The sequence below is a fragment of the Semicossyphus pulcher genome, unplaced genomic scaffold (genome assembly GCF_022749685.1).
Source record: "Semicossyphus pulcher isolate SPU_LCO1_2020_fin unplaced genomic scaffold, fSemPul1.0.p SCAF_6, whole genome shotgun sequence".
Lineage (NCBI taxonomy): Eukaryota > Metazoa > Chordata > Actinopteri > Labriformes > Labridae > Semicossyphus > Semicossyphus pulcher.
In genome coordinates, this window is record NW_027211737.1 from 26,545,559 (window position 1) to 26,559,499 (window position 13,941).

General features: G+C 42.3%; 1 protein-coding gene across 1 annotated transcript; it reads right to left on the minus strand.

Moving 5' to 3' along the window:
• Window positions 1–6,725: 6,725 nt before the first annotated feature.
• On the minus strand, window positions 6,726–13,451 carry LOC138609951 (protein NLRC3-like). Its single transcript, XM_069682637.1, has 4 exons — window positions 13,389–13,451; window positions 12,334–12,467; window positions 8,635–8,867; window positions 6,726–8,509 (listed from the first exon to the last, which is right to left on the minus strand). The coding sequence occupies exons 2-4, from the start codon at window positions 12,462–12,464 to the stop codon at window positions 6,726–6,728; spliced, it is 2,148 nt and encodes a 715-aa protein (XP_069538738.1). The 5' UTR covers window positions 12,465–12,467; window positions 13,389–13,451.
• Between the last annotated feature and the right edge of the window lie 490 nt (window positions 13,452–13,941).

A 13,941-nucleotide genomic window follows, 5' to 3' on the forward strand; every position in this document is an offset into this window, starting at 1 on the left:
AGCTCTCTCAGATGGGAGGGGTTGGACTTCAGAGCTGAGGCCAGAGAAGCACAGCTGATCTCTGACAAATTGCAGCGACTCAATCTGAATAAAGAAAAAAGATATGGAGATAAAATTCACTAAAAATCGAATTTGTTGTGTCCAATTTTTAAATGTGTAAATAAACATCAGTGTGTCCTGATTTTTGAAACCAACTGAAGCTAAAGAAACATTTCTACTTCAGTCAGTAAACTTTATCATTTAAACAAACATTAGTTAAGAGGTTATTCTGGATACAGTTGTGACCATTTACTGAAAATCATAAACATTCATTTACTCTAAAAACTGACAGAGTAGATGCTTGAGCAACATAGGGCTGTACGGAAGAAGCATTCTGGAACTTCCTGTGTCCAGTCTTGCAGAGGAGTACAAGTGCTCCAAAGTAAGGTTGGAAATGACACTGACGGAATCCCGTGACCCATGTGTAGCCCAAACAGCTCCCACCCTTGCAACTGGAAGGAAGTGGACCCCATCTGCAGCCATACGATACGCTAAGTCAGCCCTTAAGCACCGGGACATCGTTGGCCATGTACACCAAGGGAGAGGAGGCCTTGGCCTTGGAGAGAGCAGACCTGGCGCAAGGCAACTCCATCTCAGTGCTGATGTCTTGTGGTCGAGGAGGTGCGTCTGCAAGAACAAGCAATGAGGTGCGCAAAGGCCGTCTCTCAGGCAAAGCAAGGACAATGGATGAAATTGGGAGGGAGTTGAGAAGAGAAAGTTCTCTTTGAGTGAGATGTGGGGCATGGAAGCATTTCAAACCAGCTTCATTCTACGAGCCACCTATGATGTCCTGCCATCTCCAAGGAACCTCAATCAGTGGTAGAAGACCCTACATGCCCCGTTTGTCCATCTCCAGCAAACCTGAAACACATTCTGGTTGGCTGCAAGACAAGCCTGACACAAGGCCGTTAACACCTGGCAGCACAACCAGGTGCTGAAGTGCCGAGCAGCTGCTCTGGAGACCATCTGGATCTGGAGAGTTTGTCCGCGAGGGAGAGAAGCAAACCACGGTCTATACAGCAAAATCCGACACTGACCAGCTGGGAGCGGCACGAGACTGGAGATTATTGGTGGATCTGAATCAAAGGCTCTGCTTTCCATCTGAGATCGCCACTACTAACCTCAAACCAGACCTTGTGCTTTGGTCCTCCCACACCTTTTACATCATTGAGCTTACGGTGCCCTGGGAGGATGCTGTTGAGGAGGCCTACGAACGCAAGAGCCTTAAATATGCTGAGCTAGCAGCTGACGCTGAACATTGAGCTGGAAAGCCAAGGTCTGCCCAGTCAAAGTCGGCTGCAGAGGCTTCGTGGGCAAGTCAGCTACAAGGCTGCTTAAGGACATGGGAATCCGAGGCCAAGCCCAACACCAAGCCATCAAAGCAGCCGAACAGGCAAGTCGGTGGCTCTGGATTGAGAGGAAAGACACCTCTTGGAGCCGTCTGGAGGTGTTGTGGGCCTATCACCCCCCATACACACACACACACACCACCATGGCTCCTGTTTGGAAACCCCCATATTATCGTCCCCACTCTCATCATATCAAGTACGTGAAGCAAGCAAGAGATTGTATCCCCTAGTCCTAAACAGAACTAAACACATGAGGTCTGCAATAGTAACAGAGAGTCAGTGAACTGACCTCAGAGTCTCCAGTCTGCAGTTTGGACTCTTCACAAGATCAGAGAGCAGCTTCACTCCTGGATCCTGCAGCTTGTTGTCACTCAGGTCCAGCTCTCTCAGATGGGAGGGGTTGGACTTCAGAGCTGAGGCCAGAGAAGCACAGCTGATCTCTGACAAATTGCAGTGACTCAATCTGAATAAAGAAAAAAGATATGGAGATAAAATTAATTAAAAACCTAATGTATTGTGTTCCAGTTTTAAATGTATAAATAAACATCAATGTGTCCTGATTTTTGAAGAAAGAAAAAGTTCTACTTCAGCCAGTAAACTTTATCATTTAAACAAACATTAGTTAAGAGGTTATTCTGGATACAGTTGTGACCATTTACTGAAAATCATAAACATTTATTTACTCTAAAAACTGACAGAGGACGTTTTCTCTGGTTTCTTTAACAAACTGAAGTCTTTAGTGACTGCAGAGTAAATTTAGTTTAAAGAAACATGAAAATATGAACAACACAGAATCTATATATGGTCAATGATGCAAGTTATTTATAAACATGAGTCAGGTTCAGTAGTTAATTAAACACAAGGTCTACAATAGTAACAGAGTCAGTGAACTGACCTCAGAGTCTCCAGTCTGCAGTTTGGACTCTGCAGAAAATCAGAGAGCAGCTTCACTCCTGAATCCTGCAGCTTGTTGTCACTCAGGTCCAGCTTTATCAGGTGGGAGGGGTTGGACTTCAGAGCTGAGGCCAGAGAGCTGATCTCTGACAAACTGCAGCCACTCAATCTGAATAAAGAATGATAATGTTACATCATTACATCAGTTAATGTCTAAGAATCTGTTGACAGCTGAAGAGGGTTTAGAATGAAGAAGTTAAAATGGATCCTCCAAACACCTGAACCCAACAGGATGCAGGTTAAATACTGGAAAATACAAAAACAGAAATAGCTCTTATTTAGATTAACTACAACCTGCTGCTACTTCAATAAAGTTTTAGTGACTTCACTTCTTCAACTCTGCCAGCTCCACCAGTGGATCAGACTATACAAACTCATGTTGAGCAGCCAAACACATACAAACTCTGAGAAACTGATTTACATTTCACTTCATGATCCAGAAGCTTCCAGAGATGCCAAATATATCAGGACAAATGGTGGATAAATGTGAACAGAATAAATCTGTATTAATTCTGTTACTAATAGAGAAGTCCTGAAATCAAAGCATCTACAATTAGAACTATTCAGTCAGTATCAGCATCATGACTTACAGCTTCATCACAATGTTGATAAAACAAATACTGAATATATCTATCATTATCTGATGGCTGACATTGATAACATTTATTTAGTCATTTTCATTTAGATTTGTTTCTTAACATCTGAAAAACATGAGAAAGAAAAACTAATGAAAGTCAGGTGTGGATCAGGATAATATCAGCCTAATGTCTAAGTTTAGTTTCACCGTCATTTTCACATCATATTAAACTCAGAATAGAAGAAAAAGAACGTTATCTGACTTCAGAGTCTCCAGTCTGCAGTTTGGACTCTGCAGAAAATCAGAGAGCAGCTTCACTCCTGAATCCTGCAGCTTGTTGTCACTCAGGTCCAGCTCTCTCAGATGGGAGGGGTTGGACGTCAGAGCTGAGGCCAGAGAAGCACAGCTGATCTCTGACAAACTGCAGCGACTCAATCTGAATAAAGAAAAAAGATATGGAGATAAAAGTCATTAAGAATCAATTTGTTGTGTTCAAGTTTTAAATGTGTAAATAAACATCAGTGTGTCCTGATTTTTGTAACCAACTGAAACTAAAGAAACATTTCTACTTCAGCCAGTAAACTTTATCATTTAAACAAACATTAGTTAAGAGGTTATTCTGGATACAGTTGTGACCATTTACTGAAAATCATAAACATTCATTTACTCTAAAAACTGACAGAGGACGTTTTCTCTGGTTTCTTTAACAAACAGAAGTCTTTAGTGACTGCAGAGTAAATTAAGTTTAAAGAAACATGAAAATATGAACAACACAGAATCTATATATGGTCATAGATGTAACTTATTTATAAACATGAGTTAGGTTCAGTTCTTAATTAAACACATGAGGACTACAATAGAAACAGAGAGTCAGTGAACTCACTCCAGAGTCTCCAGTCTGCAGTTTGGACTCTGCAGACCAACACACAACAGCTTCACTCCAGAATCCGGCAGCTGGTTGACACTCAGGTCCAGCTCTCTCAGATGGGAGGGGTTGGACTTCAGAGCTGAGGCCACAACTTCACAGTGAGTCTTCGATATTCCACAATTGGAAAATCTGTTGTGACGTAAACATTGCGAAATATATTATTAGGAATTAATAGGAAATATAAAAAATTAATTAACTGATGTATTTGAGGAATAAACAGTTTCTTTTTTTGAAGATTTAAAATTAGTAACACTCAGGTTCACATAATGTGCACAGACATCTCAGTGTAATCTGTTTCAATATACAGTATGTCTCCACAAAGTTAGAATGACGCTGCATTGTTTTCACTGAAGCTGAACGCTCCGCCGTTAAGCTAGCGCTAATGGGAGAGGGGACTTCTTGTGATGTCTCATAAAATAAAAGTCGTTTTATTTCTGATGAAAAGTTTTAAGCTGTTACAACTGCTACGGACTGTTTTTTGTGAAACAAGTTATTGATACATTGATATTGATAATAAATTATTTAAATTTGACAATGAGACCTTAGTGTGGTACACTGCAAACTAATGATGGAGATTATATCACTGATGACACCATCCTTTGAAATAAGAATTACAAAATTAAATGAGTTATAGTCTAAAACTGGCATAGCCAGCTGTGCTTAACGCAAAAAAAAAAAAAAAAAAGATCTAGAATCGAATCGGGCATTTGGAGAATAGTGACACCCCTAATAGCATCATTTTCTCTGCAGTCATTGGCCCTGTTCACATTTGGTGTTGCGCATCTTTCCTGGGTGATCCGAACACAAGTGGACAGCTCTAAGCCTGCAGTTCAAGCCTAGCATTAACGAGCCCCCAGAATGCGTCTTCAGTGACCACTTGTGATCAGATCTCACTTTCCTGCTCTGTATGCAAATAAACAGGGAGGCTCAGTCTCCTTTATTAGACTTATCATATAATAATATAAAACATCATATGAAAGAAAGTTTTTTAACAGTCCGCACCACGTCCGCTCGGTGAACGGTCTGTTTATGCAGCCACATCGCTAATGTGCACCGGGACAAGCTGCAGCTGGTAACAGGAATACACACACTTGCAACCTCACATAACGGCCCATCTGAAAAACGAAAACGTGTGTACTTATACTAGTCTGCGGTAGCTTGCTAACTACAGTTAGCGTTTTCTAGAATGACAGCTGCTCTGTCTCGAGTGCAGCGAGTAGCGTGTAACGTGTTGTTGACAGCAGTAGCCATTCTGTGTAGAAAGTAATTAGTCCCGTCCATCGGGACTGTGAATCTCAGGAGGGCTACTATATTGTTTACACTGCGGGCTTGTGGATCTTACTGGCACACCGGGCCAGTAGATTAAGCATTTAACTGGCCCAGTGTGCCAGTAAGATCCACAAGCCCGCAGTGTAAACAATATAGTAGCCCTCCTGAGATTCACAGGTTGAAAAACATACGGTCGGGCCACCGGGTCAGTGCTTATGTCAAGCCCTGCTTTACGGTAACTGTGCGAGAAAATACGGGACAGATCGTGACTGCTAATAAGCCAGGAGCAGAGCGGATACAGAGAGCGTGGGTGGTGCTTAATGTGGCCCAGGACACAAGTGCTTTCACACTACGAGACGTATGTGGATAAATGCATCCCTGACCACCTCCGTATTTAGCCTGAGTGATCGGATCTGAATGCGTCTTCAATCCGTGTGGGTGTGTTCAGACCAGTAGTTAAGGCTGTGCACTTGTGATCAGATCACGAAAACCACATGTTGATACCAGGTCTGAACAGCCTCATTGTTGCTCAGATATCGCATTTACTTCACAATTTTTTCCTGTAAGATGTTAGCGTGAAGTTTCATAATTCTTCTATTAGTTCTTGAGTTTGAGCCAAAAATGTTTTTTGAGAGAGCTCAGTAATATTTCACCACAAAAATCAAATCAGTTCATCCCATGGGAGGCTGGTTTAATTGGTTTCAGTTGGTAGAGCAGGCCCCCCATGCAGAGAGGCAAAGTCCTCGCACATCGCTGCAAATTCAACTCCCAACTCGTGGCCCTTTGGTGCATGTCATTCCCAACTTTGAGACTGAGTTGACTTTTGATGCCCTTTTTTGTTTTAATGGTGTTCCAGAGAGCTCTTATTCACAAGAATGGGAAAACGGACAAAAGGCCTTTTTACACTGCGGTTCCATCTCAGCGCCATAAGAAGCTCTGCCGTCATTTGGCATTTTACGTTGGACCAAGCAACGCTGGCGTAAAGCCACCCCAGTGTGTGGACTTTGCCCCACCATTGTGCCTCCGTGTGTTTTAAAAAGAAGACGGAGCGTAACACAGGCGTCCCACCTTGAACTGGCAGTGTAAAAGGGGCTAGAGAGACAATTCAAAAACAAAATGCTTTCAGTGGAGAAAAAATGAGTCTTACAATGTGTGTCTGGCTTTATACAGCACCTTGTAGAGACAACTCAGGTAATAACTTTCAAACGCTTATGTTGTGATAAACCACAACCTCTAGAGTTGTTATCTTCTATTACCAGGTCAACATGACGCCCCTGTCACTCAAGGGAAGGTTCATAGAAGACTAGATGTAATGATTTTTAGAAATAAACATAATATCTGTGTTGATTAAATTGACAGCCATAAACACAACTATAGATCTACTAAAAATCGACATTTTGTTCTCAGAATTTAAATCGGCTTAAGAGGATCTGTAACATTACAACTTATTTTTTTCCAATAGATTACATTTTTTTGAATTTTATGTTATAATGTGTAGATTTTAATCAGATTCAAGAATACTTTATTTATCCTCGGGGGGAAATCAGAAAAAGACCAAAGACCTACAACACGTATCTACACGTGTCTGTATTATTATTTAAATCATGACTCACAGAGCCTTTCTGCAGTTCCTGACAGCTGGAATCAGTCTCAGTCGTCCCTGATCAGTTGTGTTGTACTTCTTCAGGTCCAACTCATCCAGAACCTCCTCTGACATCTGCAGCATGTAGGCCAGAGCAGAGCAGTGGATCTCAGAGACTCTCTTTCCTGATCTGTTCTCTGATTTCAGGAACTCTTGGATCTCCTGATGTACCGAGTGGTCCTTCATCTCCATCAGACAGTGGAAGATGTTGATGCTTCTGTCAGGAGAGATCTTATCACTGTTCATCTCTTTCAGGTTATTGATGACTCTCTGGATCCTTTCTGGGCTTTCGTCTGTCTGACCCAGCAGGCCTCCTAAGAGTCTTTGGTTGGACTTCAGGGAGAGGCCATGAAGGAAGCGAACAAACAGGTCCAGGTGGCCATTCTTACTTTGAAGGGATTTCTCCATGGCACTCTTCAGAAAGGCATCCAGGGATGTCTTTCCAATGAGAGCCGCCACTACATCTCTGTTCCTGTCGGTGTAACAGTGGAAAATGAAGACTGCAGCCAGAAACTCCTGAACACTCAGATGAACAAAGCAGTAGACTGTTTTCTGGAAGATCACACACTCTCTTTTGAAGATCTCTGTACAAAGTCCTGAGTACACCGAGGCCTCTGTGACATCCAGACCACACTGCTCCAGGTCTTCTTGGTAGAACATGATGTTTCCTTTCTCCAGATGTTCGAACGCCAGCCTCCCCAGCTTCAGAAGGACTTCCCTGTCAGCCTGTGTCAGCTCCTGTGGACTCGTCTCTTGTCCCTCATCATACTTCTGCTTCTTCCCCTTTGTCTGAACCAGCAGGAAGTGTGAGAACATGTCAGTCAGGGTCCTGGGCAGCTCTCCTCTCTGGTCTCTGGTCAACATGTGCTCCAGAACTGTAGCAGTGATCCAGCAGAAGACTGGGATTTGACACATGATGTGGAGGCTCCTGGCTGTTTTGATGTGTGAGATGATTCTGTTGGACAGCTCTTCATCACTGAACCTCCTCCTGAAGTACTCCTCCTTCTGGTCCTCAGTGAAGCCTCGTACTTCTGTCACCCTGTCCACACATGTTCGAGGGATCTGATTGGCTGCTGCAGGCCGCGAAGTTATCCAGATGAGAGCTGAGGAAAGCAGATTCCCCTTGATGAGGTTTGTCAACAGCACATGGACTGATGACTTCTGTGAGACGTCAGACACAACCTGATTGTTGTGGAAATCTAATAAAAGTCTGCTTTCATCCAGGCCGTCAAAGATGAACAAAAGTTTACAGACAGCGAGCATCTCTGCTGTGAGCTTCTGTAATGTTGGATGGAAAGCATGGAGCAGCTTGAGAAGACTGTACTGCTCGTCTCTGATCAAGTTCAGCTCCCTGAATGAAAGCAGAAAAACCAGACTGATGTCTTGGTTTTCCGAGCCCTCTGCCCAGTCCAGAGTGAACTTCTGCACTGAGAAGGTTTTTCCAACACCAGCAACACCGTTGGTCAGAACGACTCTGATGTGCCTCTGTTCATCAGGTAAGGCTTTAAAGATGTCATGGCACTTGATTGAAGTCTCATGGAGGGTCTCCATCTTGGAAGCTCTCTCAAGCTGCCTCACCTCATGTTGGGTATTTACCTCTTCACTTTGTCCCTCTGTGATGTAGAGCTCAGTGTAGATCCTGTTGAGGAGGGTTCCACTTGCTGCTTCATCAGTTCCTTCAGTCACATGTTCACATCTCGCCCTCAGACTGATCTTATGCTCATCTAAAACCTCCTGAAGACCACTATCTGCTGAGAGAGAAGAAAAATATGTGTTTAATATATATTAAAGGCACTGCATACTAACATATTTCCCTGTAATACATTAGAAAGTCCTGTTTTCAGACACAATGACATCAGCAGATGGAAAATCTTACTTTGTACAGTGCTGGTCTGTCCGGCTATCTGCAGTCCTGGTCTTGTTATAGATCTTTCTCCACACTGGGGACAGGAGGAATCTCCAGACGAACCAGACTGGTCCTCGTATGAGGTGATGCACTGTCTGCAGAACCAGTGTCCACAGCTGGTAGAAACTGGATCTCTCAGGACGTTCTGACATAAAACACAGCTGGACAGCAGCCCCTCCTCACAAACACTCCTCTTGTGCTTTCTGGGGAAACAAGGAAAAATCCCTTAAATTATGAATCATTCTTAAATTAAATGCAAAAAAACTGTGTGGGGCTTTTACAAAATCATAAATATCTGCAGCCTGAAAATGCAGTGCGAAGAAATCAAACTGTTATTCTCATGATGCTTTATTGAGGCTACCCAGCTTTTGTTCTGAGAATGTTATGTGCGATGTTCTGGTAATGTTTTGAGCGGGAAGTTTTTATTTGGTTCCCAGAATGTTGCTTTTAATAACAGGAGAACGTTCTCTGAAAACATTTTCAGAAAGTTGCAGTGAGAATGTTTGTGGCAGTTTCCCCTGCCACATGTTAGCCAGGTAGCATGCTACTGATAGTTCAGTGGGTGCACACACTGAACTACATTTAACATCTCAGTAAGTTTCCTGTGCTATTCCCCCCATAAAGTTTCACAGAAACACATTTAAACACATTGTTGTGGTTTTGAGTTAAATCTTTATTGTTCAAAGTTGGTATATCATGAGTTTGTATCTAATTATGTTTTTCTTTTCTTACCACAGTGCTTCCTGGTGCTGGGCAGTGACTAAGGACCTGAGCATTGTTTCAGGCTGTCTTTTATAGTGCCTGAGTAAAAGTAGGGAGCATGCTCAGTCCATCTTACTGCACCATACCAACTGATGGGAGTGTTTAATGGAGTTGTAATTGAATTCTTCAATTATGTGAAAGCTTTGATGACTCCTTTAATTTGTGGTAAATAAATGTAAATAGACTTTGTAATGGGTTCTGATATTGAAAATAACATGTATGGTTAAATTGATTACTTAATTGAGTTCAATTAAAGATGGTATGGTCCAGTGGGAGGGGCTTAGCCTTTAAATGGAGGGAACCTACACTGCCTCAGCAGTAGAGATGTCAACTCTCGTTCACTTGAGTGACCCGGATCTTCGGATCTCGTTCAGCTGAACGATTCGTTCATTACATTCGTTCACCAGGTCGTTCAGTGACATTTCCGGTTTACCCGTAACTCACTCACTCTCACTCGTTCACGAAAAATAAGTTTAGTTTGTGTTCATCTGTCAGTGGTTTACACATCTGTGAATTGACCTGTATACACAGATGCACCTAATCGGGTCGCTCGCTTCGTTCAGTGAACGAGAGCGAGGGAGAGACAGAGAGAGAGAGAGAGAGACGATCGGTCAAGCGATACGTTCAGTCGTTCTCCTAACCAATGATGGTGATTTGATACATTAGATGTGATACAAACAGCCCTCCTCTGAAACGCAATTGGCTCGTGCTAACATCAATCAGTCTGGTTTCCTAAAACAAGAAGTGGGGAGCCGCGAGCGGAGCCAAGTGAACGAAAGGAACGACTTTGATGCATGAAAGTGAACGGATCATTCCGTTCACTGAAAAGATTCGTTCTTTTTGAACGAATCGTTCAGGACCGAAACATCTCTACTCAGCAGTCAGAGAAGGACTGTGGTGCTGTATGGAGGTTCTGGCCAGTGTATGTAAATATTTTTCTGCTGCATTTTGCTTCATTTGCTCAGATGTCCCTTGACTGTCTTTGAAGAGCAATAAAACACTTCATTTTTGCATCAATTGGACTTTGTCTTGCTTCCCCTTTTTCAACATTTTGAGGTTAAATTACACTTTTTTCAGTCAGCCTTTCGACCTACTACCCTCACTCTAGGTCAGAGTGTGACAATGTTCAAATCACATTTCAGGAACGTTTTATAAATCACGTTCTGACAGTTCAAGTCAAACTTACATCCTGAAAAGATCCTCAGAATGTTGCAGTGAGCATGTTCTACCTTGTTTTTATGTAACATTGAGCAAATGTTTTCTAAAAGGCGTTCTGACATCCCAGGCCTCAATAACATCCTGAAAATATCTTCACAATGTTTCAGTTAGAATGTTTTGTCTTAGTTTAAGTTTTAACGTTACAAGAACTTTATTTGAAATGATAAACATCCTTCAAACCTTCTTTGAATATTTGATTAAAACGTCGTTTTTTTTCAAATGTAATTAGAACTTGTAGGACATGTTACAATGTTATGGGAACGTTCCCTGCTAGCTGGGTAGTGGCAGAGGGCACAATGATTTTTTTTCTGGCAGTTTTTCAACATTTTTCCAGGTTATCCATATTTAAGGTTATTCTTGGTTCCGAACCATTATTGGTCATTTCGGCAAAGGAATTACCGGGGAGGATGCGTCAGCAGCACCAGCCACAGCCCCTCTATCGATGCCACAAGTGCAAGAGATACCAGCGCTATGATGACAGCGCTCCGTGGCTATGGAGGCGTTTCTCCACAGCCTGCAAAGTCCTCATCAGAGATTTCAGTGAAATGTATCCCGAGGGGGCCAAGAAGGGCAAGGTAACCTGCTTGATCCCCGTCTCCAGTGTGCCAGCAGCATTTTATCCATTAATTATAATAGATAAACATAACTTTTGATAGCGCACATCTTTTTGATGAGGTGTTTTCATTTCAAATGTCCCACTGTAACCAAAGACATTCGGGCAGTGACATTAATTAATATAACCATGTATAATGCACTCCTGTGAGGAGAGGGAGAGAGAGAGTGCGCATGCATATGGACAGCGCAGACGCGGCGCAAAAAGTGGTCATTTGAGCATGAGACACGTTGTTCCGCTGCACACATTTCAGTTTATTGAAGTGTATGAACTGAACTGTAGACGGGAGTCCTTGTTTGTTGACAAAGTGATCGCTGTCTCACATACACCACACGAAGTGCAACAGTTACACGTATCATATATTAATTTTTGGACAAAATTATTAGTAGGGACAATTCAGTAATTTCCATACACTCTTCTACGCCCTTGATATAGCCTGCCTATCAATTGTTTTTCATCTCAATAAATGCAGATAATATTTGGCTGTAATTTTACCAATTTGTCCGTAACATTAAAGCTTCCAGGACACGTGGACCGCCACAGATTTTCTTAAACAGAAACCCTGATGCACACAACTACACACAATCCTGCATGAAGGTGCAGACTTTTGAAGCGTCAGCGTTACAGATGCTACTTAGTAGAATATTTTACACAGAAGACTCTGAATTTCCAGGAAGGCAAGTGTACTACGCTTGTAGCGTGAGTAATATTGACCAATCACGTATCAGCAGGCTGCGGCGTATGCACGAAAAAACAGTCCGTGAGGAGAGCAAAAACAGGCAGAACGTAATGCGCTGTGATGCCATCCCTGCTCCCATCAGCGTGATCTGACGATGATTTAGCTTCTTGTTAATCTCTATAAACAGACATCTGCAACAAGTTCAGCTAACAATCTGTTCTAGATCTAAAATTTAACTTGAGATGAATTCCCTTGACGTGGTGTCATGAAAGCCGTTCAGCATCTCAGACTATAGCCGATGGGATCTGAGATTGCAATTCAGGTAACAAGACAACCCTGGTTTTCTGTACTCAAAATGCTGTTGCTTGAGAGTTTAGTGGTTAAAAAGTTCCCTTACCGTGTTTCTGAGGGTCCTGGTTCCTTACTGAAGTTCGCACCAATTCTTTTAGACCACTCACTCTTCATAGACAGACAGCTGGGCGTAGGAGACTTTGCTCTGTCCTCCTCTTTCTCCAAACAATCAATCATCTTCTGGGGGGGGGGATAAAAAAATCATCTCATTAATTACAGGCTTTGTCATTAATTACTCACATATATCAATGATTTCTGTGAGAAGCACATCACATGTAGACTTACTCAGTCTGGGTTACCCTGTTTCTAGAGGGTTATTTCTTACTTTCACACTTTATTTGCACTCTCTTCTTCACCTTAGTAAGTTTTAATTCACAATCTACTTTAATCTGATCACTTTGCTTTGCTTCAGTCCTCCCAACACATCTTCACCTCTGCTCTCTGCACAGCTGCTTGCCCCGCCGCCCTTGTTCTGTCTGTGTCTCTGTCTGCTTTGTTGACTGTCTGCATCAGCAGTCTGTTTAACTAAGTTTAATTAAGCACGTGAGCCACGTGTGCACGAGGGGCGTTATTAATGACGTAGCGATCAAAACAAAAAGCTTTATAAACAGCGACAATCTATGCATTTACAGTAGGGACATACGGTGATATACAATAGGATTGTTTACATTACGTAACAGAACTGATTGGGTGTTGACAGAGAGCGTCCGATGTCGGGCCCTCTGTCGCAGTTAAAAACACTGTGTGAGGAGTAAACTGGTCCCGCTGTTGTCGAGTCCCTATTAAAGTATGTCAAAACCATTTTCACTCTGTTTTTGCCAGATTGTCTAGTGTATTTTACTAACCTTAATATCTGCCTGGTTCTGCCTGTTTATCCGCTAATTTACTGTGGTTTTGCCCCTAGTCTGATCTGTCGATATAATCTCACTATCTGCGTTGTATTTGACCATTGCCCGTTTCTGAGACTGAAATGAAATTTGTCTGACCTGTATGTCTCTAAAATAATCAAATTAATAATGTGTATTGTTCTTTCAATCTTCCTTCACATATTAATCGGAGACTTTGACAGTTTAACAATAATAACATTGAATTTATTCTCACCCTGCCTCAGACTTATCTTCCTCTCCTTCTGCTCTGTCGACTCAGAATGGTGTCCGATTGCTGAACGGCCCTTCTGTTTCACTTTCTGTTTTTGTAGGTGCGTTTGAGATGACTGCCGGTGTACCAGATTAACTGGTGCTTGAATTAACTGGTGTCGGTCAACTATGTGACAGTTAATTGTAGCACTGAACAGGTATCGACACAGTCATTTACACTAGACATCGTTTCAAACTGATGTATAGCTTGAAGGTCCCTGGGACTGTGCAGCAAGATACGCAAGCAACGTAGAAACTAAATTCAAGAGTTATTGACAGTTACTTGTGGATAACTTTTTGTCATCTGAGATCGCTTTGCAAACACAGCCGTGCACAGCGGAACATCACAAGTTAATTCAAACTTCAGCTGACCAGTTAATGTGTTCTTTTACACCACAGATGACTCCTGCTTTAGATGTATTGAGTTTGAGTTATTGTGACCCGCTCACCGATTTGACTAGTTACTCGATGTTTATTCAATCAGTTAACCAGTTGTGACAGGTCACAGTTTAACTGGT

Coding starts and splice junctions, on each gene's coding strand:
- LOC138609951 (XM_069682637.1), bottom strand. CDS start 12,464: ATGATTGATTGTTTGGAGAAAGAGGAGGACAGAGCAAAGTCTCCTACG. Junction 8,868..12,333: donor CCAGGACCCTCAGAAACACG/GTAAGGGAACTT, acceptor TTGTTTCCCCAG/AAAGCACAAGAGGAGTGTTT. Junction 8,510..8,634: donor ACAGACCAGCACTGTACAAA/GTAAGATTTTCC, acceptor CTTCTCTCTCAG/CAGATAGTGGTCTTCAGGAG.